At 39.2% G+C, this 27,792-nt stretch overlaps 3 protein-coding genes across 9 annotated transcripts; all 3 read right to left on the reverse strand.

The window, feature by feature from the left end:
- Positions 1 to 1,084: 1,084 nt before the first annotated feature.
- On the reverse strand, positions 1,085 to 5,836 carry LOC103714477 (glyceraldehyde-3-phosphate dehydrogenase 3, cytosolic). The gene is made up of 12 exons (XM_039131449.3): positions 5,509 to 5,836; positions 5,389 to 5,421; positions 5,190 to 5,290; positions 4,543 to 4,658; positions 4,347 to 4,446; positions 3,783 to 3,929; positions 3,613 to 3,673; positions 3,419 to 3,516; positions 2,256 to 2,398; positions 1,782 to 1,865; positions 1,549 to 1,638; positions 1,085 to 1,404 (listed from the first exon to the last, which is right to left on the reverse strand). The coding sequence occupies exons 1-12, from the start codon at positions 5,510 to 5,512 to the stop codon at positions 1,359 to 1,361; spliced, it is 1,023 nt and encodes a 340-aa protein (XP_038987377.1). The 5' UTR covers positions 5,513 to 5,836; the 3' UTR covers positions 1,085 to 1,358.
- A 2,087-nt stretch (positions 5,837 to 7,923) lies between these two features.
- On the reverse strand, positions 7,924 to 16,250 carry LOC103714475 (NADH dehydrogenase [ubiquinone] flavoprotein 1, mitochondrial). Of its 7 annotated transcripts, none has more exons than XM_088714097.2 (5): positions 16,027 to 16,247; positions 15,908 to 15,940; positions 15,700 to 15,794; positions 14,753 to 15,111; positions 7,924 to 9,749 (listed from the first exon to the last, which is right to left on the reverse strand). In XM_088714097.2, exons 4-5 carry the CDS (start codon positions 14,858 to 14,860, stop codon positions 8,286 to 8,288), a joined length of 1,572 nt encoding a protein of 523 aa, XP_088570223.2. In that variant the 5' UTR covers positions 14,861 to 15,111; positions 15,700 to 15,794; positions 15,908 to 15,940; positions 16,027 to 16,247; the 3' UTR covers positions 7,924 to 8,285. The 7 variants fall into 7 exon arrangements, with proteins under 7 accessions (XP_088570223.2, XP_088570224.2, XP_088570226.2 ...); XM_088714098.2 differs by having other exon boundaries at positions 14,753 to 15,099; positions 16,027 to 16,208; XM_088714100.2 differs by having other exon boundaries at positions 14,753 to 15,099; positions 15,604 to 15,794; positions 16,027 to 16,160.
- A 2,652-nt stretch (positions 16,251 to 18,902) lies between these two features.
- On the reverse strand, positions 18,903 to 27,302 carry LOC103697619 (putative ABC transporter C family member 15). Its single transcript, XM_088714326.2, has 11 exons — positions 27,180 to 27,302; positions 26,203 to 27,072; positions 24,685 to 26,111; positions 23,132 to 23,218; positions 22,139 to 22,741; positions 21,790 to 21,954; positions 21,178 to 21,472; positions 20,576 to 21,096; positions 20,434 to 20,497; positions 20,089 to 20,328; positions 18,903 to 19,980 (listed from the first exon to the last, which is right to left on the reverse strand). Exons 1-11 carry the CDS (start codon positions 27,256 to 27,258, stop codon positions 19,859 to 19,861), a joined length of 4,473 nt encoding a protein of 1,490 aa, XP_088570452.2. The 5' UTR covers positions 27,259 to 27,302; the 3' UTR covers positions 18,903 to 19,858.
- Positions 27,303 to 27,792: the final 490 nt, after the last annotated feature.

The raw sequence follows: 27,792 nt of genomic DNA on the forward strand, positions 1-27,792 counted from the left end.
AGATCTGGAGAGAATTCTGATGCTTTCGGATCTGATGCCAATGTTTTGTATGCAAGCAAAACTTGTTTGATGACAGATTTGGCATTTATTCGGGAAGTAGCCTGCTGTCTACTTTCTCTGGGCGTTCGGCTTGAGACCATCTTGCAGTGTCAAAAAGTCTGGGTTTGATCAAGCTTACGTAGATATCAGATCCTGCTGGTAGGTATGTAAAAGGTTAGCAGCATGAGACCTTATTTTCAGCAGCATTGTGACCATTACGGACCGATTTTGGACCTGCATCATTTTGGGATCCAAGGGAGGTGGGAAAAGCGTCCTGAATGACACCTTGCAGGGCAGCAACGAAGCAACGGGTATTCTGACGACGAAAACCCGTTTCTCTTCTATCACCATTGCCTTCAAACCTCAAAACCCACTTTGTTTTGTCTTCTCTATGCTCCATTACTACAACAGCCAGAAAACCCCTACTAGAGAGAGAGGTGATGGCCAGATAAGACGTTTTTTGGCATTCGTATAAAAAAAAAAAAAGGAAAGAAGAGAACAAAACAAGAGGAGAGAACAGAAAACGGTGAGGTAGAAGACATACGGGAGAATAAAGAGCAAAGAGATAAGGTACAGATGATGGAAAAAAAAGAGAGGAGCGGAGATGGGAAAAAGGAGGAGAAAGGAGAAAAGAGGAAGGAGACGGGCCATTCGAGGAGAGGGACGAGAGAAGGTGGGGAGACAAGGGAGGAAAAGAGAAGGGAGAGAACAAGAACGGCCAGATACGGACCGGCACCTGCGCCGGAGGAACCCAGGGACGGGACGGCGTGCCCGGCCTTGCCACCCCGCCGGAGTTCTGTGTCGTGAATGCATTGAACAACAGATCATCAAGAGCGACACAATACTCCGCTTTCACATTAAATTGCCATGCAGACAATCACAGCTCATCAGCACCCCATGGCAACCAATTCATGCAATAAAAACACGATCGCAGTATTCATGCATGCACATCACAATTGAGGAGAATACAATCATCACCCCGCAAAACAAGTACGTTATTCTCACATGTAACATTAACATATAGATTGCCACTAACAAACACTCGAACCATCAAACCAGGAAGCCATAGATATCAAAAAGCTCAAAGATATGTCATGTACCAGGCAATAGCAGTATATTAAAGTTTAAACAAGCAAAAATTAACAAGATTTCAACATACTTTTCCGCTTCATATTAAAGCAGAGTTTTAGCATCAAAAGCAAAATGAGTACGGTTCCCAGAAAGAAATGGGGAACTCCGACATCATATCATCAAGCATTCATTTATTCTCCCACGCCTGACCGGAAACATCCACAACATCACGGACAAAGCGAGCATTTCTACTTCTTGCCGTGCATCGTCCGGATCAAGTCTACAACTCGCGAGCTGGGAAAAGGGAGGAAAAATAAAGGTCAATGCCTCGTATTAGAAGAGAAGATAAATGCAACAAGACAATCACTGAGGTCATATCAACGGTGTCTGTCATTAATCCAATACTACATATAATGCAAAGGATAAAAGACTGATTACCTGTAGCCCCACTCGTTGTCGTACCAAGCCACCAACTTGACGAAGTGATCATTGAGAGCAATCCCAGCCTTGGCATCGAAAATGCTTGACCTGCACCAATTAAAAACATAAGGACAATTAAAAATTACATTTTTCTGAATGTTTTAATGCATCGATCAGAGTCAAAATGCAAGCATTCAGACCAGCTACAGGTTTTTTTTTTTCCAAGATCAAGATTTGAACAAGGTTAATACCTGCTGTCACCAACGAAGTCAGTGGACACCAAGTCCTCCTCAATATAACCCAAGATACCCTTGAGCCTTCCCTCAGACTCTGCCCTGTGATGCATAAAACGAAACAAATAAATACAGAGGCTTCTGCTTTCGTTAGAGGATACCAATTCAGAAACCTGAGGTATTAGGTTTGCCGCAACCACGCAAACAAAAAAGAAAAAAAAGAAGAAAATGACAGCACATGAAGATTTCCCGGCATATACCAGCTACAGCAGGAAGAATTGAACCTCCAATGCAAAAAATGGCGCCATTCTTTTTTCTTATGATTATAATTTAACTATAAATGCACTAATCTCTTAATGGTGTCTACTCTGAATTAACGAATAAATTGCATCAACCAGAATGGAAAACCAAATAAACTTTAGAAAGGTTACAGACTATATTAAATAGAACAGTCAATAATCTTAGTGTAAATTCATTAGCTACAAGACTTACCTCATAGCAGCCTTAATCTCCTCATAGGTGGCCGACTTCTCAATCCTAACAGTGAGATCCACAACAGACACATCCACAGTTGGAACACGGAAAGCCATACCAGTCAACTTTCCATTCAAGGCAGGCAGAACTTTGCCAACAGCCTGTGTCAAACAAACGACAACAATACTACAATTATATTTAGATGTCAATTATATTCACATCTAACATTTTACATACTTTCACTTGTAGTGCATGGGGATGATCATGTAAAGATATATGCCTCACATCAACCCTCATTCAAACATGCCGAATATTCTATTGAATATATAGGCTCCCTCTCTATATACATCACCTCTCACTTGGTTGCATCAAGATGATCACGTAAAGATAAATGGCTCACATCAGCCCTCATTTAAACATGCAGAATATTCCATTGAATATATAGGCTTCCCTTCTATATACATCGCCTCTCACTGTGTCTAAAGGGGAAAAATAAGAACCAAATCAACCAAAAGTGGAAATGCATCCATCAGCTGAAACATGGCGAAAAAACCCAGTGTCCTTTAGTTGGATGTCTTGGATGGCAATTCAGTTATTAGTAAAATACACCATCCTCTTGTATACATAATAGAAGGATCCTATGTGCAGAAAACCAGTTTAAGAACCAAATCAATTTTATTTGAGGCATTTATATTTGGCTTTTATCTTATAAGGAAAAAAGCTCTGGTTCAAAAGGTTTCTCAACCCAGTCACACAAACAAGGCAACCCAAATAAAATTACGTTCAACCCAATTACAATATCTTTTATAGCCTCAAATTCTAAGCTAAAATATCCAATTATTCAGCAAAAGTAACAAATGAATCACACTGCATAATCCAAGGGAAAAAATAAAACCAAGTAAAAAGAAATATCATGACCAAGTAGGAAAATTTAGTCAAATCCAGCTTCATTCACTAAAGTTTTTCATTTGAAATTCAAGTCGTGTAGTAAACCCAGAATGTCATTATTTTAGATGATAGAATAGAATAAGTCAATAAAATCTGGATACTGGCATGCATTATTTTAACATTCTCCAGATCATAGCTATTTCCATCATATGCCTAGATGAGAAAGCTAAAGGTAGAAAATAGAATTCCCTCCAGGAACAAATACAGATTTGCATACAGCTTAATTGAAATACCTTGGCAGCACCGGTGCTGCTAGGAATGATGTTAAAGCTGGCAGCTCGTCCACCCCTCCAGTCCTTGCTGGATGGGCCATCAACAGTCTTCTGAGTAGCTGAAGCATACAAAATGAAGTTCATATCAAATTACAGCCATTGAAAGAATTGTAATCCAATTTAAAAATCAAGCATATATTTCAAGCAATATATACCAGTGATGGAATGCACTGTGGTCATCAAACCCTCAATGATGCCGAATTTATCATGGATGACCTATCATAATTTACAAAATCCAACATAATCAGCTAGACAGCTACTTGTCATTGGACACCACAAGTTGAAGATAAGAACATGGAACCATGAATTAGGGCAACTATACTACCTTGGCAAGAGGAGCTAAACAGTTTGTGGTGCAGCTAGCATTGGAGACGACATCAATGTCAGGCTTGTATTCATGCTCATTCACACCCACGACAAACATAGGAGCATCTTTGCTAGGAGCAGAGATGACGACCTTCTTGGCACCACCCTATTGTTAAACAAGATTTGTCCAATAAGATAAGCGAGTTGAATCTCATGCTTTTCATCATCAAATGACTAAAAAATAAAAAAGCATAACGCCAATCCTTAATCAACCAAAAACAAAAAAAAAAAAATCTATGCACAAAAAATACTTTCATGTTGGAAAACAAATTTGCTGACTAGGCTCCAACAACACACTTTGACAAGTCTGGTGCCCATTAAAACTAAGGAGAACTTGATAGATTTCTAAATAGTAAACAGTGAAACCACAACCCAGGAACAAAGCTGAACACTAAATTGTTGCAAGATGTGCTAATAGACCAACATAAACCCAGAAACAACGTTTTAAACATCTAGATCTCGTTACTAGCATGGTCAAATAATACAACCTCACTAGATAAAAATGATACAAATGAAAGAGTACCTTCAAGTGAGCAGCAGCCTTCTCCTTGTCGGTAAAGACACCAGTGGACTCCACAACATACTCTGCGCCAGTCTCACCCCATGGGATCTCCTCAGGGTTCCTACATAAAACCAAAAATAGTAAATACTACTACCATTACCAAACAAATCAACAGTAGCAGTAGAGTCATCAGAACAGGCAGCAGAGATCAGCCTACCTAATGCCAAAGACAGCGACTTGTTTCTCGCCAAAGAGAAGGGTCTTAGAGTCCTTCACCTTGATCTCGTGATGCTTCCACTCCCCATGCACCGTATCATACTTAAACATGTATGTCTACAGTTCACGACCCAAAAAGGATTAAAAAAAAAAAACCGTTAGATACATAAATAAATGCAGCAACACAAACAGCCAAACCTCCGAGATTACAAACGGTTTGAACTTTGAAAAAAAATACTGTTTTAATATCATCTGGTGGAAGAAATAACTGCTATAGCACAGTAGAGCGATTACGGACAAGATCTAAGATTTCTTTAGTAAAACAGTAGAAAAAGGTCGACTTTTTTTTGTCAAATAAATCAGAAGCTTCCCGAGAAACATTAAAAACTAAATAGAGCACGATCGGATCATTAAAAAAACCGAGCTAAAACTCATTCATCACAATCTCGCTCATCAAACGATGCGGTTCGACAGAATTATTGAATATGTATTTCTAAATAAGATTAGATACTAAGAAATAGAAGCGAGTAATATCAATAATCTATGATCTACCAAAATAATTAACGCACAACGAAGAAAAATATCCACGCATGTCAGATCATCGGAGCCGGAGATCAGAAACGGCACAAAGGGGATATCGCTTCATACCATGTAGTCAGTGCTGATGAAGGGATCATTGACGGCAACGAGCTCAACATCACTGCTCTGGAGTGCGACCCTAGCGACCAAACGCCCGATCCTTCCAAAACCTACACACCATCAAACCAGATCCCAAGAAATCAAAACCAAAAACCCTCCCAAAACGCCGATCATCCAGAAAAATCAGCAAAAAGAGCGAGAAACCAACCGTTGATACCGATCTTGATCTTCTTCACAGTTGCTGCCCAAAAAAATACAAAAAAAATAAGAAAAAAACACCAAAAATCCGAAAACGAAGAGCGCGGATAGGAGAAACTAAAGAGTTTACCCATCGCAATCGGAGATGAGAGAAAGAGAGACGCTGAGGAGAGAGAAAAAGCAAGAGACGATGGTGAGCGAGATGTGGAGGAAATGGAGGGGCTTTAAGCTTCCGATATCAAGACCACGACGCCGTTAAGGGGCCGTGACGGCGTTTCCGCAAAAAGTAACGGAACGTCGGGTAAGAATGCCACTGGCATTGGAAGGGAATTGCGGATGTGCCACCGGATTTAGGGTTCCAATGGCGAATCTTCCGCTTCTAGAGGCTTCTAACACCTTTCTTTTTTTCCTTTTTTTATTTTTTATTTTTTTATTTTGGGCGATGGGTTCGGGTGGGTGAAAGCCGGCCACCTGTGATCATCCGCCGCCCAAGGGCTTGGTCTCTAACCGGTAGCGCAGCTAATTACCAATATGCCCCTTGGAAGTGCAACAATGGGGTCCAAGTTCTATTTGTAAGGCATAAAGGGGGGTGGAAGTCTGTGGGCGATGCATTGGATTCAATGGAGAGAACAACCCAGCTTGACATTGTTGAAGACCAATTTGGATTCAGCCCATCTTTGGATTGATCATGTTAAATTGTTTACTAGGCTCTTGGGTTTTTTTGATAGTTTTTTGTCGTAATTAAGTAATTCATTTGAGATTTGATGCTAGATATAGTTATTTATTTCCAATTGGTAGATGCAATTATTCATTCCAAATTCATTGATTTGAATTCCATCTTCTTTGAAGTATTATTCACTAAAAAAAATATAGTGCATCTTACTTTACATATAAAAAGTTTTATTTCTAATGATTTTGAAAATTTTATTAATCTCCTTCTTCCTATTCTCTAGATAAGATTAAGTTTATGTTTTTCAATATTGTTGCATGTAATATATCTTTCCTCTTTACCTCCTCTGGAAACGAATTAGAATTTTTATATTTCTCATAATTATCCAAATATCGATGCCTCTTTTGTTTAACCCTGGTATTAAAAATTTTATAATTGAAGATGGCTTAGAAACCACATTATCCCTCTCATTATATCACTTATTTAAATAGATCAATATCCACAAAAAGTGAAACTTAGCAAAACTATTTGTCAAGTAAAAAGGGAAAGACCCATCAGCTTGAATTACATGGGCCTAAATGCTCAGATGCCTCCCAAGTTTTAAAAGGGTGTAAACCATCAAGTTATGAACAAAATCATTGTTTATTTTATAATAAAATCATGACCATTATTTTCCCATTTCAATTGTGAATTGAATTTATTGATGGTAAAAAAAATAACAAATGTTACTTGATTGTGTTGCTATTAAATAAATGAAAAATTTTTCTAGTTGGCATGCAAATTTGATTTAAAATATATTTATATTTATTTCAAAAGTAAAATTGCCAAAAGAAGACCACTATTCCCATTATGGCCTGAATAGATTTCTGCAACTTTAGGCTAAACTTTAAAAGAAATTGTAACACCTTCCTGATTACAGCAATCCGAGGAAAGAGAAGGACCTGCCATCAGAGACCCCAGAAGACTAGTTTGCAGTTAAAAAGACCTAAGTTATTGGTTGAATCTTAAGCTCGTAAAAGTCGAGAGCAGCCTAGACTTCAAATGTGTCTTAAGGAACGAGGAAAGATGACAAGGTTTAACATACTGAACTACACTTATCTTTGAAGCATAAAACTTGCATAAGAAAAAGACACAGCAAGCTGAATAATAGATATTTATACAGAACAAGCATTTCAGTTAAATCAAGGAGGCAAAAGGCGTAGCCATTTTTAATGAAAATATTTTTCCTCTACTAGGAGCGGAAGATGATTCACATGCAGCGGTGACAAATTACCCCTAAAAAGGTTCGATCTTAAACTCATTTAACAGGTTGAGACGGCTTTATCTCCTCTGCACTGCAGCTTACATGTATAAAGTTTATGAGATATATTCAAAACAATAATTCAAATATAACCAACTAAAGGTCAAGTCCATGGACCACTTAATCTGTCTTGGTAATATCTTGTCTAGTTTCAGGCTAAGCATGATCTTTTTCCTCCCATAAAGATACTAAAACTGAAATAACCATTCCTTAAGGCAAATGCCCCTGCCAAATTTGTCCTCTAAACACAAGGTATGAAAAAACCAAGCATAACAGATCATTACCATTCCTTTCTATTCATCTAAAACCAAATTTAACATGGCTTTAGAAAGGAAAACGTCCGAGTTAGAGATTCACCTAACAAAGCTAGCTGTCTCATCTTGGCTAAAGGGTAAATCTTGGTTTTGGAGTAGTTTTAGCAACTAGTTCTGCAGAATTTAGATCAGCAAGTTGTGAACCAAAGGAATGACAGCATCATCTTCTTGACAATCCTGTAATCGTGGAACAAGCACAACACTCAGCTGCTTATCATCAACCCTGAAAAATACCAAGATGAATGTAGCATTTACCAGGAATTTATAGTAATTCAACGACCATTATTACCATAGTAACACAATAGGTTACACCACCCTAGAAATTTAAACAGGTTTCTAATCCAGAATTTTGGAAACGGAAATTAAAGATCCCTCGATGCACAAGGCAAGCACCGTTCCAGCCTTTCCTGGCTTCAATTTCCAGATCATAATTGCGCAAACTTATCATCCAGCAAGGCGAGATTACGACGGACGATGCCATATAAAAGAACAAACGTTGCCTCAGCAGAGCTGTGTTTTCAAACAGAAATGAGCTCTACTAGTAGTATCCTTCATTATTTTTCACCCATAATTAAACTAAAACTAGAAGAATAAAGTTTTGGAAAGTGATTTGGCCAAGTCGCTCAAGCAGCTGCGGCCTCCAGCAGCTCCTTCTCTGCCCGCTCCCGAATCCTTCTTTCTAGTTCTGGCCTGAAGTGCCTGATCAGCCCCTGCACTGGCCAAGCAGCCGCATCCCCCAGTGCACATATTGTGTGCCCTTCAATCTGCTTCGTGACCTCCTGAAGCATATCAATCTCCTCCAGCTTCGCATTCCCCACCTTAAGCCTCTCCATGATCATCCACAGCCACCCTGTCCCCTCCCTGCATGGTGTGCACTGCCCGCAGCTCTCATGCTTGTAGAAGTATGACAGCCTAGCTATCGCATCCACCACATCGGTAGATTTGTCCATCACGATCACTGCTGCCGTGCCCAATCCAGACTGGACAGCCTTAAGCGCATCATAGTCCATCAAGACATCATCACATATGTGCTTAGGTAGAAGAGGCACCGAGGATCCGCCTGGTATAACTGCCAACAAGTTATCCCACCCTCCTCTGATACCACCACAATGCCTCTCTATCAGCTCTTTCAATGGTATGCTCATCTCCTCTTCCACAGTGCAAGGTTTGTTTACATGACCTGAGATACAGAACAGCTTTGTTCCCGAGTTGTTTTTCCGGCCAAAGCTAGCAAACCATTCAGGTCCTCGCCTTAGAATCGTGGGAGATACAGCCACCGTTTCCACATTGGTAACAGTTGTTGGACAGCCGTATAAACCTGCATTAGCTGGGAAAGGAGGCTTCAGTCTCGGTTTCCCTTGTTTTCCTTCAAGGCTTTCCAATAGAGCTGTCTCTTCCCCACAGATGTAAGCACCAGCACCGTGGTGAATATAAACATCAAAATCATAACCTGATCCACATGCATTCTTCCCCAGCAGTCCAGCTTGATATGCTTCTCTTCTTGCCTTCTCAAGGGTTAAACGTTCATTTACGTACTCACCTCGTATGTAGATGTAAGCAGCAGTTGCCCGCATGCCAACTCCCGCAATCAGGCACCCTTCAAGTAGTTTGTGTGGGTCATGGCGCATGATTTCTCTATCCTTACATGTACCAGGCTCACTCTCATCAGCATTAACAACAAGATATGAAGGACGTCCATCAGATACCTTTGGCATGAAGGACCACTTGAGGCCTGATGGAAAACCAGCCCCTCCACGGCCTCGAAGACCAGACTTCTTCATTTCATTGACAATCCAGTCAGAACCCTTGAGTACCAGGTCTTTGGTTCTATACCAGTCCCCCCGCTTCATTGCACCTTTGAGCAATGGGTCATGCAAACCATAAAGGTTGGTAAAAATACGATCTTCATCTTTAAGACCACCAAAGTGGGTCTTCTCTGGAGGTGGAGGAGGTGGGGGAGGCTGTGGTGTACTAGCTGTTGTCGCAGCCTGGGTGCTAAATGACCGATAAGCAGAATTAAACCTGTCAATGTTGAAACGATGACACGGTTGTGCCCTTGGTGGGTAAAAAAAGTTCTTGAGGGCTCCCTGACAAAAAGAACAGACACAAATAAAACTGAACTTTTAGCATCATAACCTTTCCAGTCAGAATAGTTAGTGCTGCTGGAAACAAAGCACAAGCCAATAAGCAATCAACAGTTTATATATGACGGACGGGTAAGAGGATCACTCCAAGCACACAGTAAAATTTGGAAGATAACTAGAAAGGTTAAGTTGTACACAGAAGGCGCATAAATTCGATGGAACTAAATTCCTTTCCTACTGAAAATGATTTTAGAAAGAGATACTGATACAAATAAAAACAATATCTCATCTCATCCACTCCCCATAGCGTAAACAAAATATGGTGAACTCCAGAGATAATAATTTAAGAAATTTACAGAAATTCACAAATTGTTATATCTAATCTACAAAACGCATTTATTAGAAGCATGGGATTTTCCAAAAAATATAACTGGCTTACGGAAACTTAATGCTCCTAGATAAAAACTTTAGCGGGGCTTTAGCCAGTCAGGCACCCAACCATCCTAGCTTCGTTCTCGCAGAAGTGATGCTCCAACTATTATATTATTATGGCATGAAAGAATCACAAGAAAACCCGATAACACCTTCGGGCCAGAATTTGCTAGTCCTCCTTTATCATCTTTCATATAAAAAAGCAATTCCTCATCACACAAACTTTTTACATTCTTCCTCAAAGCTTCCAACATTTTTGTTGGCAATATTCATACCCTTTCCTAGCCATTTCCAATATTTTTTTGCAGCTGTCTTCACCAGGCCTTGTTGGATAACACCGCACATCATCAAGGCCTATGTTTACTCTGCATCCCCATAATTGAGCCGTGAGTTCTCTTCCATTTTATCCTCAGTTACTGTAGCTCTTCGATTCCTCTAATGTATGCATATCCAACCTCGTCATTCATAGTTTACCAAACACCTGCTTTAGCAGCCTCATCTTTGCAATAGTCTTCCAGCGTGCACAGCCCCATTTCACATCCCAACTGTTTCCTGAACTAAGAGACATGAGCTAAACCATCATATAAAAATTAAAAAGGGGGAAAAAAGGATGTGGTCATCATAATTGGTTTACTGACACCATCGGTTAGCTAGGTGTTCTCCTAATCATAGGCAAAATTGCTAGTTTAGAAAAAGAAAAAAATAGTTAAGGCAGCACCATGCCAACATAAAATATATCCCACTACACTCTAGCAAGATGAACCATCAAAAGATCTGCCTACATGCAGAAAACGTACAGTTGATTTTAAGATTTTCAAAATTCCAAATCACCTACCACAACAAAAATCAAGAAAACCAGTAGCCTGTTATAAACAAATTTCTGTCACTGCTTTATTCAATTTTCACAACATCACCTCTAAAATCTCTCATGACACTTCAAGGACCACATCACCCAAAGTTCCATATGACCTTTACCAAAACTCTTCATTGGATGCTGTTACCACAAGCATTGTTGTACCTCTAATTTCTCTAGCAACTGCTAAGTATTTCTGCCAGAGTATGCCGTACTGGCCCATACGGGCCGGTACGAACCGGTCTGGGCAGAGACTGGTACCTAATCAGCATGGGATCCGGTACCGAAAGCTTTTCATCGAAAAACCGGCCGGTACGACTGCCGTACTGGTACGGACCGATACGGGACCCGTATGTACCAGTCCAGGCCGCCACCGGTACGGCGGACCTTGATTTCTGCATATCTCATAGTGGCTCAGAAACTCGCATTAAATAACCAAAAATTAGCACACAACATTGACCAAATGGAGTGGGACAGCGATGGATGAATGTTAACCCTTGGCACTAAATGCAAGTTTCTTTTTAATCCTTATATTTGAGGTGCAATGGTGTAAAGAAATTTCCCTGGTGATGGACCCTTCTCCTCCACTCCACCCTCTTTCCAACCAAACACCTAAAGTCTCACTTTGGCAGAAGAGAGTTCTCAAAACTCAGTTCGAGCAAAGTGGCCGCTTTCCACTCAGTCACTTCGATGCAACCAAGCACAATAATATGTTTTGGAGGCTGACATAAATTTAGATCCCCAAATAAACCAGTAAGGATATGATCATATCGGACACTTATTTGCATTATTATGATATTGGAGGATGTATTAAGGATTGCAACAAGTTCTTAACAAGAAGCTATGTCTTCTATATGATCCATCAATTTTCTTTTAAGGTCATTAAATAATAGATATGGAACCATTTTTGATTTCATGCTTTGACAACTCCATTATCAGATTACAAAACACCTTTTCTTAGGAGAATTGGAGATCATATTCTTCTCTCTCTTTAGTAATTAGTGGAGAAGAGAGAAAAGATTTGATGCTAGCTGGCTGCTATAGCTAGCCTTTTCCTTTGAACTTATTATATCTTATTATAAAAATACCAAATTGTTATCAATTCAACTCTAACTCAACATCCAAAATCATGGATCAGCCACAAGCCCTAAATCTAGATCCAAATTAAAGTAAGTTGGATAGAACAATTCAATGTTTTAAAAGGCGATTGTAGAATGCACGTAGTCAAAAGGCCACATAGAGCATACAAGTTATATGGGTTGCATATGCAGTTAGTATTTTTAATATTTAACATAAATAAGAAACATATGCTATAATAATAAATAAAACTAATGTTTTTCATAAATAATAGCAATATCAACAAGAGTAATATCTAGCAATTGTTGTTTACTTCTTAGTATTTAATTCTTAGTAGTAATATGACAACATAGTAAACATATTGACAGTATTAATATACACATATTTGGCCTATTTGAAACTTGCATCAAACCTAAATATTAGCTTGAACCTACCTTGTTCCTATAGACTTGCATAAGAGTGGCCAAGTATGCATCCATGTAATGTTAAAAGACCCACATATGTGGTTGCACGATGATAGGCTGCATATATGCAACCGCATAATACCAATACTACTGCATATCTCACTGCTTAGTGTTAAGCAAACCATTATGTCAGCCCATATGCAATACAACCACAAACAGTAACTGCATATAGGGAATGTTGTGCAGTCATGGTCAGGAAATCACATACACATATGCCACATACGTGGCCACCTGCATCGAATTTCAAAACATTAGAACAACTTAATAAAACATCATTTTGACTTCATTTATTTAATGCGGCATTGCTTGAATTGTAAGCCAGACCCATAAACTCTATCTTGGTACTTATATAAGTTGGGCTTTCCACATTTTGAGCTAAGTATAAGCATTAAGCTCGGGCCTATTTCAAATCCATAACCAAGTCATGTCTAATTCTTGTGGGACCTTAATCTAAGCAGCCGTTAGTGTATGACGATTCGAAAACTTAGTTTCAGGATTTGATTGGGGCACTCAAATTTGGTCCAACTTGTGGAGTGTTGGTCACAAAAAATAAAAAATAAAAATCTAATAAAAAGGGAAAAAAGCAAGACAAGAAACTACATATATCACAAAATTTTAGTGTATTTTAAATTGTTGGAATGATTGATCAAATTATTTCAGTATTTAAACTGAGCGTCAAATTTACGGAAAAATTAAAATGATATTGAAAATCAATGAAAATGCTACAGAATCACTAAACTGATCAATTTAAAATGTAATATATTATTCATGTATTTGATAACAATCTAATTATCCAATAGACGACTATGTAACTATCTACAAGAGAAAATGTGAAAACTTAAATTTGCATACAAATATTTCAAAATAAATGCATACAACAAATCAACTTGAGATGATAGTTATGATCATATCAAAGAACCCACTTTGAGAATAAGATTATGGTTATAGATAGAGCTTAAGTCTCTTAAAATCAAACTCATACTTGCTTCCAATCTTCTCAAAGCTGCGCCAAGAGAAAAAAGAAGAAAAGCAACTGTCCTTTAAATACTAGATAGACATTGTAGCACTTCAAGGCAATTGATTGTCAAAACATTGAATAAGAAGCAATTCTATGATTCTATCTGTATTTCAGAATACATCTTTTCATTTTATTGTTGTATAATTTCAGTGATAGGATATTAAAACATATGGAAGCAGTCCTTACTTCATCTAAGGATTGTCCTCTAAGACCTATAGGAGGTTATTTGGGTGCATGTTTCTTTAGACCTTAGTTGTCAGAAGAGGAACCAAGTGCGAGAATGGATTGGGGTGCTGGTGTACGGAAGCAGGCCACTTAAAAGTAGAAGAAGAACAAGGAAATGGTTAGAAAGCAGGTGCAGGGACAAGTATCTGAAGCGGTATGCCATCCTAAATAAAAGTTTCCTACCACCAACATTTAGACACACTTGTACATGGTATATGATGTATAACGCATAAGACTTCGAAAATACAAAATTCTACTTGAACAAAGAGTTTATATAAACAAGAAATGCTATTGTGACTCAAAAACCCCTTGTTTAACTTTAACAGGAAACGGCCTACACTGAAGAAATGGTTCCAAAAATACACTAAAATTTGAACCAATAAATAAATAAATATAGCATCCGAAATCAGTCTTGGACATCCCTGACTGAGACTGCCGAAAACCACCTTTCTTGAATCAAAGACTTCCTAAAACCTGAAGGGAAGACTTCTAATACCCGCTAAATTTGTCAAAGATCAAAATTGGCGAAAACTTGAAACAAAAAGTTACATTTATAAGCACAGTTAGGGTCTCTGATTCAGTTACAGGATAAACAAAAGCTATCCAACCTAGTTGAATGACCTTCCCCATGATGAGAATAGGAGTCGCGGACTTTTGTAAAAATGAAAGAGATCATAGAAAATTGAAGCCAACTCATCCAATAGTTTCTGAAGATAGGAAGCGCTAATATCGGTTTTCTAGAGAGAATGATCGAATCGGAGGAATCATCCGCTGATCGAATTAAAAAGACACCATAGGTGGTATGTCCAAAGCGAGCAAAACCTGGATCTGAAACGGGGCATCCGTTTCATTCATTCGAGGAAGGCGAAAACAGAAGGAAAGAAAACCGATCGATCGTTCAAATGAGAAGGGTTGGAAGAAAATTGTGGTTGGGTACCTGGCCGAGCTTGGCTCCAATGACCTCGTCGGCGACAAGGAGCTTATCCATCATCGATCTGGCCGCCGCCTTCTTCGCCACCTCCGCTGCCTTCTTCGCCGCGCTCATCGTTTCTCTCCGCTCCCAGCTTCGTCCCCTCTTCGATCGATCTTGAGGTAGGGATTTGCCTGAACGAGCTCCGGGCCTATAAGACCCACTCGCCACGGAGTGCGCGTGAATTGCACGTGGGATAGAAACGTGGCAGTTTAGAGGCCCACGTCAGTAAAAACCAGGTCATACCACTTCAGGGCCGAAAGTGGGCCTGGGCAGACCGGGCCGGACCCAGTTTGATTTTTTTGGGCTTCGACCTGAATGATCAACTTAGGCCAAAAATAAATTTGGCCCGAATCTGATTAAAATTTAATATTTCATAATATTACTCTACAACTAAATGATCCAGCCACCACGACGGACGGGCAGTCCTGATCCATGACATACGAAGGATGGCAGGAGACTCTAGCTCCTCAGGACTATTCATGTTTATCAGGAGGCAAACACAAATGTTGATTGGGTGGCCTCCTATGCAGTGCATAATTCTGGAGGGTTTTTTTTTTTTGAATCAGACGAATGTTTCAGCTTCTTTTTTTCTAATTTTATTGGCTGTACTCGTATAGGTATGGTGTGAGGAGCCGGTGTACCAAAAAAAAAAATTGAGCTGAAATTTGAGCTATGATACATGAAACTCATTTCAATTTGGCCCGATCCAGAGCCAGCTTAAATTTTTTTAGGGGCTCCAAGCCGAGCTTAGGATACCAATGAAAGATTAGATACGGAGAAATGGAAGGGAGTAATATTAATAATCTATGGCCTACCAAATTAATTAACACACGACGAAGAAAAATCTCCACGCAAGTCAGATCATCAGATCCAGAGATCAGAAACGGCGCAAAGGGGATGTCGTTTCATACCACGTAGTTAGTGCTGATGAAGGGATCATTGACGAGCTCAACATCACTGCTCTGGAGCGCGACCCTGGGGACCAAACGCCCGATCTTTCCAAAACCTAACACCGTCAAACCAGATCCCAAGAAATCAAAACCAAAAACCCACGCCGATCGTCCAGATCGAAAGCCTAATTCCATAAAAAAAAATCAGCAAAAAGAGCGAGAAACCAACCATTGATGCCGATCTTGATCTTCTTCATAGTTGCTGCCCAAAAAAAATACAAAAAAAAAAAAGAAAAACCACCAAAAATCAGAAAACGAACAACACGGATAGGAGAGACTAAGATTTACCCATTGCGACGCTGAGGAGAGAGAAAAAGCGCGAGACGATGGGGAGCGAGATCCGGAGATGAGCGAAAGAGAGACGCTGAGGAGAGGGAAAAAGGGAGAGACGATTGTTGGGGACGATGGATTCGAGTGTGGGTGAAAGCCTGCCGTCGGTGGCCAGCCGCAGCCTAAGGGTTTTGGTCCCCAACGAGTGGCGCTGCTGATTACCAATATACCCCTTGGATGGTGCAACAGTGGGTGTCCAAGTTCTATTTGCAAGGCTAAAAAAGGAGGCGGAGGTCCCTGGGGCATGCTAGGGGTGGCAATCGGGTCGGATCGGATCATAAACGGGTTGGATCATATGCAGGTCGGGTCAGAAAATTATAAACCTGAACCCGACCTGTTTATTAAATAGGTCAGAAATTACAACCTGAACCTGACTTGTTTATTAAACAGGTAACCCGATCCGACCCATTTAACCTGTTTAATAAACAGGTAACCTGTTTACCCATCCCGACCCAACCTGTTTAACCTGTTTGTCCAAGCTGATCCGTTTAACCTGTTTAGACCTGTTTAACCTGCCCAACCCAATCTGTTTAACCTGCTCAACCCGACGGCAACAATATAGTTTCATGGCATAATTAGATACAAAGAATGGAGGGGTGGTTTGGGGATGCTTGTCACAGCCACGACCATCATATCTCCAAATTGAGGCCATGTTGCACCCATTATCTACAAGCTTGGACGGAGGTGAGAGTGGATTGGTGATGGTGAATGCTTGGCTGCTTGCCTTGCCCGAATGCAATGTCATCACATATCAGGACAACTTCCTACAATATCCTGTGCAAGGGCCCCATCCTCTCACCTCTAGCGAACTATACAACTATCAGCTCATCATCCTTACTTTTCCTAATAACTTTCTTCTTGTATCTCCATCAAAAGAGTAAAACTATCTTCTTTTATCTATTTCTAATGAAGGTAAAATATTGGAGTAATATTATCTAGAGCCTGCTCTAAACTAATAGAGCAATGATATAAAAAACCATCATAGAATTTAATAATATATCTATTATCTATTATATATATTTCAAATAATGTCTCAGCTCATGCAAAGTTCTTTATTTGCTATAAGGACGCTTGTCACAGCCACCACCATCACATCTCCAAATTGAGGCCGTGTCACACCATTTATCTACGAGCTTGGGCGGAGGTGAGAGTGGATTGGTGGTGGTGAATGCTTGCCTTGCCCGAATGCAATGTCATCACATATCAAGATGTGGCTGAGGAGAGGGAAAAAGGGAGAGACGATTGTTGGGGACGATGGATTCGAGTGTGGGTGAAAGCCTGCCGTCTGTGGCCAGCCGCAGCCTAAGGGTTTTGGTCTCCAACCAGTGGCGCTGCTGATTACCAATATGCCCCTTGGATGGTGCAAGAGTGGGGGTCCAAGTTCTATTTGCAAGGCTAAAAAGGAGGTGGAGGTCCCTGGGGCATGCATTGGATTTAGCGGAGAGAACATGAGAAAGTGGGTCCGACCCAACTTGACATTGTTGAAGACCAATTTGGACTCGGACCAATTGGATTAAAACAACAAGTAGTTCATTTTAGATTTGATGCTTGATATCATATATATTTATTTATTTCCAATTGGTAGATGCAATTATTCATTCCAAATTGGTTGATTTGAATTCCATCTTCTTTGAAGTACTATTCACTAAAAAAATATAGTGCATCTTACTTAGAAAGTCTAATTTCTAATGATTTTGAAAATTTTATTAATCGCCTTCTCCCTATTCCCTAAATAAGAATAAGTTTATGTTTGTCAATATTGTTGCATGTAATATATCTTTCCTCTTCGCATCCTCTAGAGATAAATTAGAATTTTTATATTTCTTATAATTATCCAAATACTATATATATCGGTACCACTTTTTTGTAACCCTGGTATTAAAAAAATTTATAATTGAAGACGTTTTAGAAACCACCTTATCCCTCTCATTAGTCACTTATTTAAATAGATCAATATCCACAAAAAGTGAAACTCAGCAAAACTATTTTTTAAGTAAAATGGGAAAGACCCATCCACTTGAATTACATAGGCCTAAATGTTTAGAAATGCCTCTCGGGTTTTAAAAGGGTGTAAACCATCAAATTATGAACATAATCATTGTTTGTATTATAATAAAATCATGACCATTATTTTCCCATTTAAATCGTGAATTCAATTTATTGATGGTAAAAAAATAACAAATCTTAGAATAGATGTCCGTAGTCATATATTGAAAAATAATGAACAATATTACTTGATTGTGTTGCTATTAAATAAATGAAAATTGTTTTTCTAGTTGGCATGGAAATTTGATTTAAAATATATTTACATTTATTTGAATAGATAAATTGCCAAAAGAAGACCATTATTCCCTTTATGGCTATATAATAATCCTTATTTAAGAACTCACAATATATGCGTATGTGTATACAATAGCAGGACTTCAAAATTGTTATAGTATAAATTGTTTTAGACTTTGCTCTTTTAGACATTCATAACAATTTCATCTATGTCCCTTGGTGAATAAAAATATCTTTCACGATCAAGGTCTCCAGAACTTAAATCATATCTTAATAACAATCATATTACATAATAACGAATCCTAAATGCAAGCATTGCTAATAATGAAAGGACCCGCCATTATCAATCCTGTAATCATGGAACAAGCACAACACTCAGCTGCCTATCATCACCCCTGAAAAAATACCAGGATGAATGTAGCATTTGCAAGGAATTTATAGTAATTCAATGACCATTATTACCATAATAACACACAAGGTTACACCACCCTAGAAATTTAAACAGGTTTCTATTCCAGAATTTAGGATACGGAAATTAAAGATCCCTCGATGCAAAAGGCCAGCATGTGTTTAGAGAAGCCAATGGGGCTGGAGATTGGGTGGCCACCTACGTGGCTAACCATTCTGATAGCACCCTATGGATAAAGGATGGGGAGCTACATCTGGAGCTTTGTGATATTCTGTTTTCAGATTTTATTTGGTGCATTTGTACACGTGTTATATGAATCATCCGGTCTAACAAAAAAAAAATAAAAATAGAGAGCTTTGTTTCCAAACACAAATGAGCTCTGCTAGTAGTATCCTTCATTATTTTTCACCCACAATTAAACTAAAACTAGAAGAATGAAGTTTTGGAAAGTAATTTGGACATATAAGTAACCAAGAAAAGGTACGACGCAACTTTTAGAATATATTGGCATGGCTAGAGACTAGATGAAGCTCTAAGATGTTGGCAAGCACCTGTCTATTGAATCATGGTTTTTCTGTGGAAGAAATACAAAACGACTGACAGCTATAGATCTTGGTTCTGGAATCTGATGATTTAAGACTGAGGCTTGTCGTTATATGATGCATCTCCATGTATCATAATAAAGATACCGTCATTATGATCTTTTACCCAAATTAATTCTGTCAAACTACAGCTTCAGTTTGCATTAGTATGTAACATATCGGCAATGAAATTTCGTATGAACATAAAAATTGTGATAGAAAATATAACTTTCTGTGTGAGATGTAACTCATCCATCAAATTCTTTTTTAAGCATTGTCCTGTATCATCTTTTTTCCTGATCTTTGATCATCCTTTCTTGTTTTTCTATGTCTATTGCTGTGTATATTGGTATAAACCCAATAATCTTTAGTTATTGTGGCTGCTAATGATGCTAGTCTTTCATTATTCTTTCTGTTATCTATCAAGGTGGCAGTATGCTTTTCATAAATACCCTTGAATGACATCAGAATCTGTCACATATCAGCAAGTATATATGCTCTATGGTATCCTCCTCCTGTTTCAAGTGAATTCTGAGTCATGATTGCTCCTTGACCTCCTAAAGAACTCCAACACCAGCTTTGAGAAGGCTGACGATTCATCTTTAAGAAGAACGTCAGGAGAATCAAACTCCAAAATTCTTCCTGCATCATAACAATTGCAATTTGTCAATTGAAACATTTGAGAAAATCATCAGTTGATTAACTACGCAATTTCCATTTTCTTATACTTATTATTTTTTTCCTGTGTACCTGCATCAAGTACGAGAACCAAGTCGCTATCAATGACTGTAGGTATTCGGTGTGCCACTGTGATGACCGTGCAGTTGCCCGTTTCTTCTCTTATGGTCTTCTGGATGAAGTTATCAGTTGCAGTGTCTACTGAAGCTGTAGCTTCATCCAACACAAGAATCCTCGTCTTCTTTGGCAACACTCTCGCCAGGCAAATCAGTTGTCTCTGCCCCACGCTCCAATTCTCGCCATCTTCTGCAACTGTACCATAAAACCTCATTTTTGTTATATAATTAGAAGTAGAAGATGAGCAGAAAGAAGACATCTTGAAGGTAATGCTTATTCCTTCAGAAACTTTTTAACTACCTGGTGCTTCAAGCAGCCTCTGGTCTTGCTTTACTATCTCCTCAAGACGACACTTACGTAGAGCCTGCAAGTTGTACGATGTCAGTTGAATTATTTTTTGGTTGTGCACCCATAGAATGGATAGAAATAGTATAATGCTTACATCCCAAATTTCTGAATCTGAATGCTGCTGCAAAGGATCCAAATTTGCTCTCACAGTTCCTTGAAAAAGTGTTGGCTCTTGTGGTATTATGCTCAATCTAGATCTCAAATCATGCAGACCCAGTTGACAAATGTCTACTCCGTCGATCATTATCCTTCCTGCTGATGGCTCTACCACTCTGAAAAGAACTTGGATGAGTGTAGATTTCCCACCCCCTGTCCTGCCAACAACTCCTATTTTCTTCTCTCCTGGGAAGGTGCAGCTGATTCCTTTGAGGACCATAGGAAGCTCAGCATTATAGCGAACATGGAGGTTATCTAGCTGAATTCTTCCATGGCTTGGCCACTCTTCTTCTGGTCTGCAGTTCTCTATTTCCAGAGGGGCCTCACTTGGTATGTTGGAAAACTGCAGAATTCTTTCTACGCAGATCATCTTGTTCTCTACATTGCAGAGATTCCATATGACCCAAGCCTGCAGTACATTTAAATTTAGACCGTAGGTAGCAGCAAGTCCTGCAAGGCCTGAAAGCCAAATTAAATTCATCAGTACCTATGACAGCATATATCTCACTATCTGAATGTACGTTACTGGAGAAAGCTTACTGGGATCGATGGCATTCCTTGGCATTGTCACTAAGATGATCAGTACAAGGAAGAAGACAAGGTTGAAAAGGAAATTAATGCGAACACACAGCCATTCCATGGTTGCAGAATTGTGAAAGGTAATGCGAGAATAGTCATCGATCAAGCTGAGGTTCCTCGCGAAAAAGCGGTCCTCCTGATTGAAGCAGCGGATAGTTGCAGCTCCAGCAATGGACTCTGAAAAATGGTGGAGAATTGGAGCTTTTCTAATCCCAACCATTCTAGCTAATTCTCTAGCAGCACTGATATAGTAATTCTGCAGGAAAATAATGATCGTTTAAAGTGTTAACTGTACATTTATATAGGAGATCAATAAAAAGGAAATTGATCATTAATCAGTTCCTGGGTATGTTATCAATGTTGAATATGGAAGACATCAAACTTTTCTGCATAATCAGTCACTATGGAGATGCTTTTTGCACAAAAAGTTTGCATATGGGTGTCATGGATATGGATATGATTAAAGGCAGCTTGCAATTCCATGCAGTCAAGTATGATGATCTATCTAAAGAACATTTAGGTCTGAATCTTACAGAAAAAAAAAAAATCTAAGAAGTGGGCTTATTGGATTACCTGATACCACATGGAGATTGCTAGTATGATGATGAAGAGAATGAACACAGGCCATGCAACTTGTGACATAAGAACAATGATGAGAAGGAGCTGAACTAGTGCAAATATTAGTCCAGCTAGCCTGTAAGGAATATCTGTGTCCACTGTGCTTTGATCTGTAGAAGACTGAAAATGAAAGAACGTCAGTTTTCCAACTCCATAATTTTTAAGTTAACATAGCTGATGATGATATTAAATTTCAGTTCAGAAACATATGATAAATTCCATGAACTCATGCAATGTGGCCAACTTTGCCTTATAAACTCGCTAAAGATAATATTATGATCTTAGAAACCGGTGAGATACTGACCCTGTTAAGGATTCGACTGGAAGGTGTTGTGTCAAAAAAGAACATCGGCGCTCGAAAAATGCTTTTTGTCATGCTAAGAAATAGCTGCTGAGCTGTTTCAATTGCAATTGTTGCTAGTAAAACTGCCCTTCCCAGGACAAACGCAGAGCTGCCCCCAGAGAGTAGAACAAAAATTCCTATTAATTTCTCTCTACTAACTTGATCTTCCTTCTCAGTTGCCCAGGCAATCCAGTAGTTGCTGCCCATCTGTAACCCTTGGAAGAGAACTTGGCAGAACAGTATAACTGGAACAAGAGCTCCTTTATATGCCAAAGTGACAAAGGTGCGGTAAACATGCCACTTCACTCTTCCAGTCTCCCTTTCTTCTTCATTCATTCCTTCTGAAATCTCTGAGTTCCTCTTAGAATTATCATGTTTTACTTCTTTTACTTCCATTTGCTTCACCTTATGTCTTTTAACAATTGGCAAACCATGCTCTTTGGGTGGTGCCACTTGGATCAGTGAATGGTTATGTGCTGTCATTTGCCGTACCAGCTCCCCATCTGTGTCTGCAATCAGATCTTCATAGTTTCCAGATTGAACGATCTTTCCATCTTGCATTACCTGCAAACATTTTAAAGGTGTTATTCTCTCAAATAAACTCATGCTAGTACTTCTGATCTTTATTATTTTTTCAGACATGCATTATCAGAATGAGAGTAAGTAGTTATGAACTCTCCAACATCTGATAAGAAACATAAACAACCATTTTCTATAACCTATTGTCAACTATTTGTCATGCAAGTGCTTTCCTTTAAGTTGCCAATAAGCCATATAAGTTATCCATAATGAGCTAATTCAATTTTTTCATGTAGAGTAATGTTAGGCAGTACTCATTTCTTGCACTTCATTATGTGAGCCCCATGAACTCTTTGTGTGCATTAATAGGAACCTTAAGCTTTTGTTATGTCATGCACATTAGCTTGAGCAATGGGAGAGAAACACAGATCATACCAGAATAAGGTCCGCGGCGTCTAAAAATTCCAGTTGATGGGTGGCGTAGATGATGGTCTTATTGGACAATAAACCCATTAGACATTCCTGCACACATGTTCACACTTTTGTTAGATATGCCATCAACAGTGAATTTGATTCTTTTGAATGTATTTGTGTGCACATCTATCTGATATATACTTTCAGCATTTTGTCAACTGGCATCAATCTATATAAGCCAAGGCCCAAAACATGAAAGGACTTGAGACTGAGTTGGAGTTTGGTACCAGAAGGTAGCTTTTGGCTGAATAATATATAAATGATGTGGAGGTCATTAAGTGCTCATGAATTGAGTACTAGAAATGGATAAGATTGTGCTATAAAACTGCTTCCAAATTGCACATGATATCGCTGACAAAAAATGCAGTCTGTGGGAACAAAGTAGATTCAATTGCAGAACATAATGCTGAAGCGAATTATCTTATTATATATAAATGTGTGGTTCTTGTGGCTTTTTGTAATAAATATTTGTAATTGATGGATTGTGTAAATAGACATTGTAATTAGCTCAAGAAGACTCTGTACTTAGTTCCTTTCATTTTCTTAATAAAAGTGGCCTGGAACTTTCCTTCTCTTTAAGGATTTAATCTTTTTTTCAAAAAAAAAGGTAGCTAAAGTGGAATGATGTATTGATTTTCAGTAAAGCTGTCATAATGTTGCTGATATTTAGATTGACTATACTTATTTGAAAAAAATTTAATAGATGTTCATTATGCTGTTGCATATTTTTCATTTGGAAAAAGAATCATGATATTGGATATTGATAAAAATTAAGATGAGAGTAAGTATAAGTATACTTGGAGCTTTTTGGTAATGAATATAATGTAATAAAATTTGGCAAGGTTCATGAAAATGGAGACAATGGTACCACAAAAACTATGAATTACACTGAAAAGACACCCCCAAATAGGAAAAAATATCTTTTATTCTGTCAGGTAAAGGTTGGAAGAATAATTGATGAAAAATTAACAGACTTGATTTCAAAATGGGTAATTGGAAAACACCCTTTGAAATCAACAATAAACCATCCAAATTTAAGATCGAAACTGTCCAACATCATATATACCAAAAAATAGGCTTAAGAATTAAAATTCATATATTTTGGTGGCATCTGACCTAATTACCAAATAGGTGTCAAAATGGACAATTTTAATAGCATGATACTATGTTTTACCATGATTTAATTATGAAAGCCTGATAAATTTAAATTTATCTATGTTTTAAGATATGTAGATCATGATTCATGAAGTGGATGTTCAATTTTTGTGCCTTATCATGTAGTTTACTATGCTTGTGCAATTGATACCATCCATTTTGACATCTACTTGATGATAAGGTTGGGGACCATTAAAATATTAGGTTGTGATTATTTAAAGAACATTAGGATAAGGTGAAAAAAATAAATAGTGGCCTAAGGGATGGACTGACACATTAAGCAGACAGACACTAAGCATATCATCCACCAATTCATTTTTTAAATGACTAAACCTTGGGTGCAGGGGAAATGTTCATACCTTGAAGAGATGTGCACCAGTGTGGGCATCTACAGCACTGAAAGGATCATCCAACAAGTAAACATCTGAATTGCTATAGATAGCTCTTGCCAATTGAATCCTCTGCTTCTGTCCCCCACTCAAATTAATCCCCCTCTCTCCTACCATGGTCAAGTCTCCATCAGCCCACAGTCCAATATCCCTATCCAAAGCACAACCCTGCAACACTTCTTCATAAAAGCTTCTGTCCATCTCCTTCCCAAAAAGCACATTCTCTTTGATAGTTCCTGTCTGAATCCAAGCACTCTGTGGCACATAAGCTCTTGATCCAAATACTTCAATTCCTGCACCACTAATTCTTGGAATTTCTCCAATTATACTGCACAGGAAGCTCGATTTTCCCGATCCAACCGAGCCACACACAGCAACTTTTGCTCCCCTTGTGATTGTAATCTTCTTATCAATCTTGAGGGTGGGCCTTTTGGAACTCGAATCAGCTTCCCAAGTGTACTCCCCAGGCTCAATCTCTATTGCAACATCTGAGGCTTGTTCGATGTAGTTTGGCCTTGAAGGTTTCTGTTGCTCTTCTTTTATGAAATCTTGGATTCTGTTGATGGAGACCTTTGTTTGTATGATCATAGAGACAAGCTCTGGGAGATTGTAGATTGGCTCTTGGAGGATTCTAAAGGTGGCAAGAGCTGAGAGAACTGTGCCAGCAGTCAGTGGTGTCTTCACCAAAATGCAGACACCAAAGGCGACGACCGAAACTAGCGTAGGAGAGGTCCAGAAGAGGAAGGCAATGGCTGAGCATGTATAAAGATATCTCCTCAGCCAGCTCCTCTCCTCACCTCTCAGTTTCAGTAACTTGTTCAGGTAGGCATTCTCCCAAGAGTGCAGTTTTAAAATCCTCATACATTTTAATGTCTCTGCTGTCGCTTTGATTCTCAAGTCCTTTGCTTCCATAATCTTAGAGTGGAGCCTCTCCTGAGAGTTGGCCAGCGGAGTGTTGCTCACCATTACTAGAATTGTCATGAGAAGTGCCGAGAGTGAGGCTGCTGCACCAAGGTTTCTGTATAGAATGATTAAAGCCAGAAAGACCTGGAATGGGAGCAACCATATGCCATGGATGTACCAGAAGAAGTCTCCAATCCTTTCCACGTCCACATCGAGGAAATTTATGATCTTACCCGTGCTCGTGCCTGAGTACTTCATCATAAGAGACTTGTTGTAAATGGACACCATGAGTGCTGCTCGGACTCGGATGCCAATTTGGCGTGCACCAAAGTACCACTGCCGCTGAGACAGGGATTCCAGAGTCTTTGCAAAGAAGAAGCAGCAAGCGAGAATGTATCCAGAGCCATATCCAATGGTGGAATCCTTCCCATTGAGAAATTCCACGAAGCTGGTAATGAGGAATGGACCCAGATAGGAGGAAGCAGTGTTGAGGCCTGCATAAAATTGTGATTGCCAGAAACATCATAAACTTTTTCATTTTGGATGAATCAGAGTAATATAAGCAAGGCTTGAGAATCTGTATACCAGCAAAGAGTGCATTAATAGCCAAAGGCTTCCAAACAGCATCAATGATTGCTCTGGGCAATGGTGAGCACTCAGGCTTCTGTCTGCGGAGCGATTCTTGCAGCAAGGAATAAGCTTTCTCCGAAGTCTCTGATTGAGGAACTACTGGAACATGGTGAAGCTCGAGCCTTTCAGCTCGCCCCTTCGCAAGGACCGGATTCAACCATTGAAACATAAGAAGGCTCCAGAACCCAGCACTGGAGAAATTATCCCTGCAAGTCTCACTCTCTACTTCCAGCAGCAGAGGTTGTTTGAGTTCCAGATTACGTTCTGAGGTATTCATGAAAAGAGCACCGAAACAGAGGACAACAGATAACGGGAAGCAAGCGAAGTCAGTGGTGTTTGCAGCTGGAAAGATTAGTGGCAATGGTACTTTGCTCCAATGGTTGAAAAGATATATAGAGATGGTGAAGAATTTTAGCAGGCAAGAAAACACCCACCACGAAACAAGGACTAAAGGCCAACTATGGCTCCCTCCCACTCTCTTTAGCTTGCAATAAGCTGCAAACAAAGTTACCAGAATCCAGCACATTGCAGCGAAAACAAGTCCCAAAGGCGGGACGGTCTTCAGCTTCCAAGTCTCATGAATACAAAATCCCAGATAGATGATGGAGATCAAGATGTTGCAGAGAGCTATAACCCAATCTAAAACCCTATACCTTCTTCCTGCTGATCCTTCTCCAACCACTCCACCCTCAGGAAAGGCCTTCCTCAATCTCACAAACTCCAGAGTAATCCAACTCACTAAAAGTGAAAAAGCTACTATGTCGAAGTACTCCTTGACCACCTCCATGGAAGCTAATGATGTATGCCAAGACAAATCCAACCCAACTGAGATAAAAAAACAAAAGGAGTAACAGAAGGTTAAAAAACTCTTCACACAGCAGGTGCTATGTATTAAAAACTACACAAGCTTCAAAACTTCAAACTAGGGAGACCAGTAAATCTGTTTTGACAGTGGAAGCTTAAGCTTAGACTAGCAAACACCAAGGATAGCAAGCAAAAGAACTGTTGCATTGGAAAGCAGTGAAGGTGACTATTGTTAGGAGGAGGCAATAAAGCGATCAGCAACGAGACAAAAGATAAAAAAAGATAAGGGATCGAAGGAAAGAAGGAAGCAAGAGATGATGATGCACTCCGAATGAGGTGCTGAAGATGGCAGAGATCCAATATTTTTCTTAGCAGCTTCTGCACCGAGCTACTCTGGTTGGATTATACGGAATCAGGAGAGAGAGCACGTGGCTCTGCACCAAGGCAGTACGGGGGGACTACTCTATAACTTTATCAAATTGGTGTTGGATTCTGCTCTCATGCATGCCTCCTGATTTATACGACTGCAGTGATGCCTCTTTCAAAAGTCCCTTCCGAAGAGCCTAAGAGATGCCAAATTTCTCTGTCTAGAACTCGCGTTGAAGGTGAGACCTGTCATCACTATAGTATAAGATGTCTTCATATATGACTTCATAGGGAGCCTCCAGAAGAGAGTTATGGTTTACTTAGAATAAATAAAGACCCAAAGAAAGGCGACAGTGAAAGAGAAAAGGAGAGCTA

The sequence above is a fragment of the Phoenix dactylifera genome, chromosome 18 (genome assembly GCF_051530095.1).
Source record: "Phoenix dactylifera cultivar Ajwa chromosome 18, Ajwa_hap1_PhDact_Kaust_v1.1, whole genome shotgun sequence".
Lineage (NCBI taxonomy): Eukaryota > Viridiplantae > Streptophyta > Magnoliopsida > Arecales > Arecaceae > Phoenix > Phoenix dactylifera.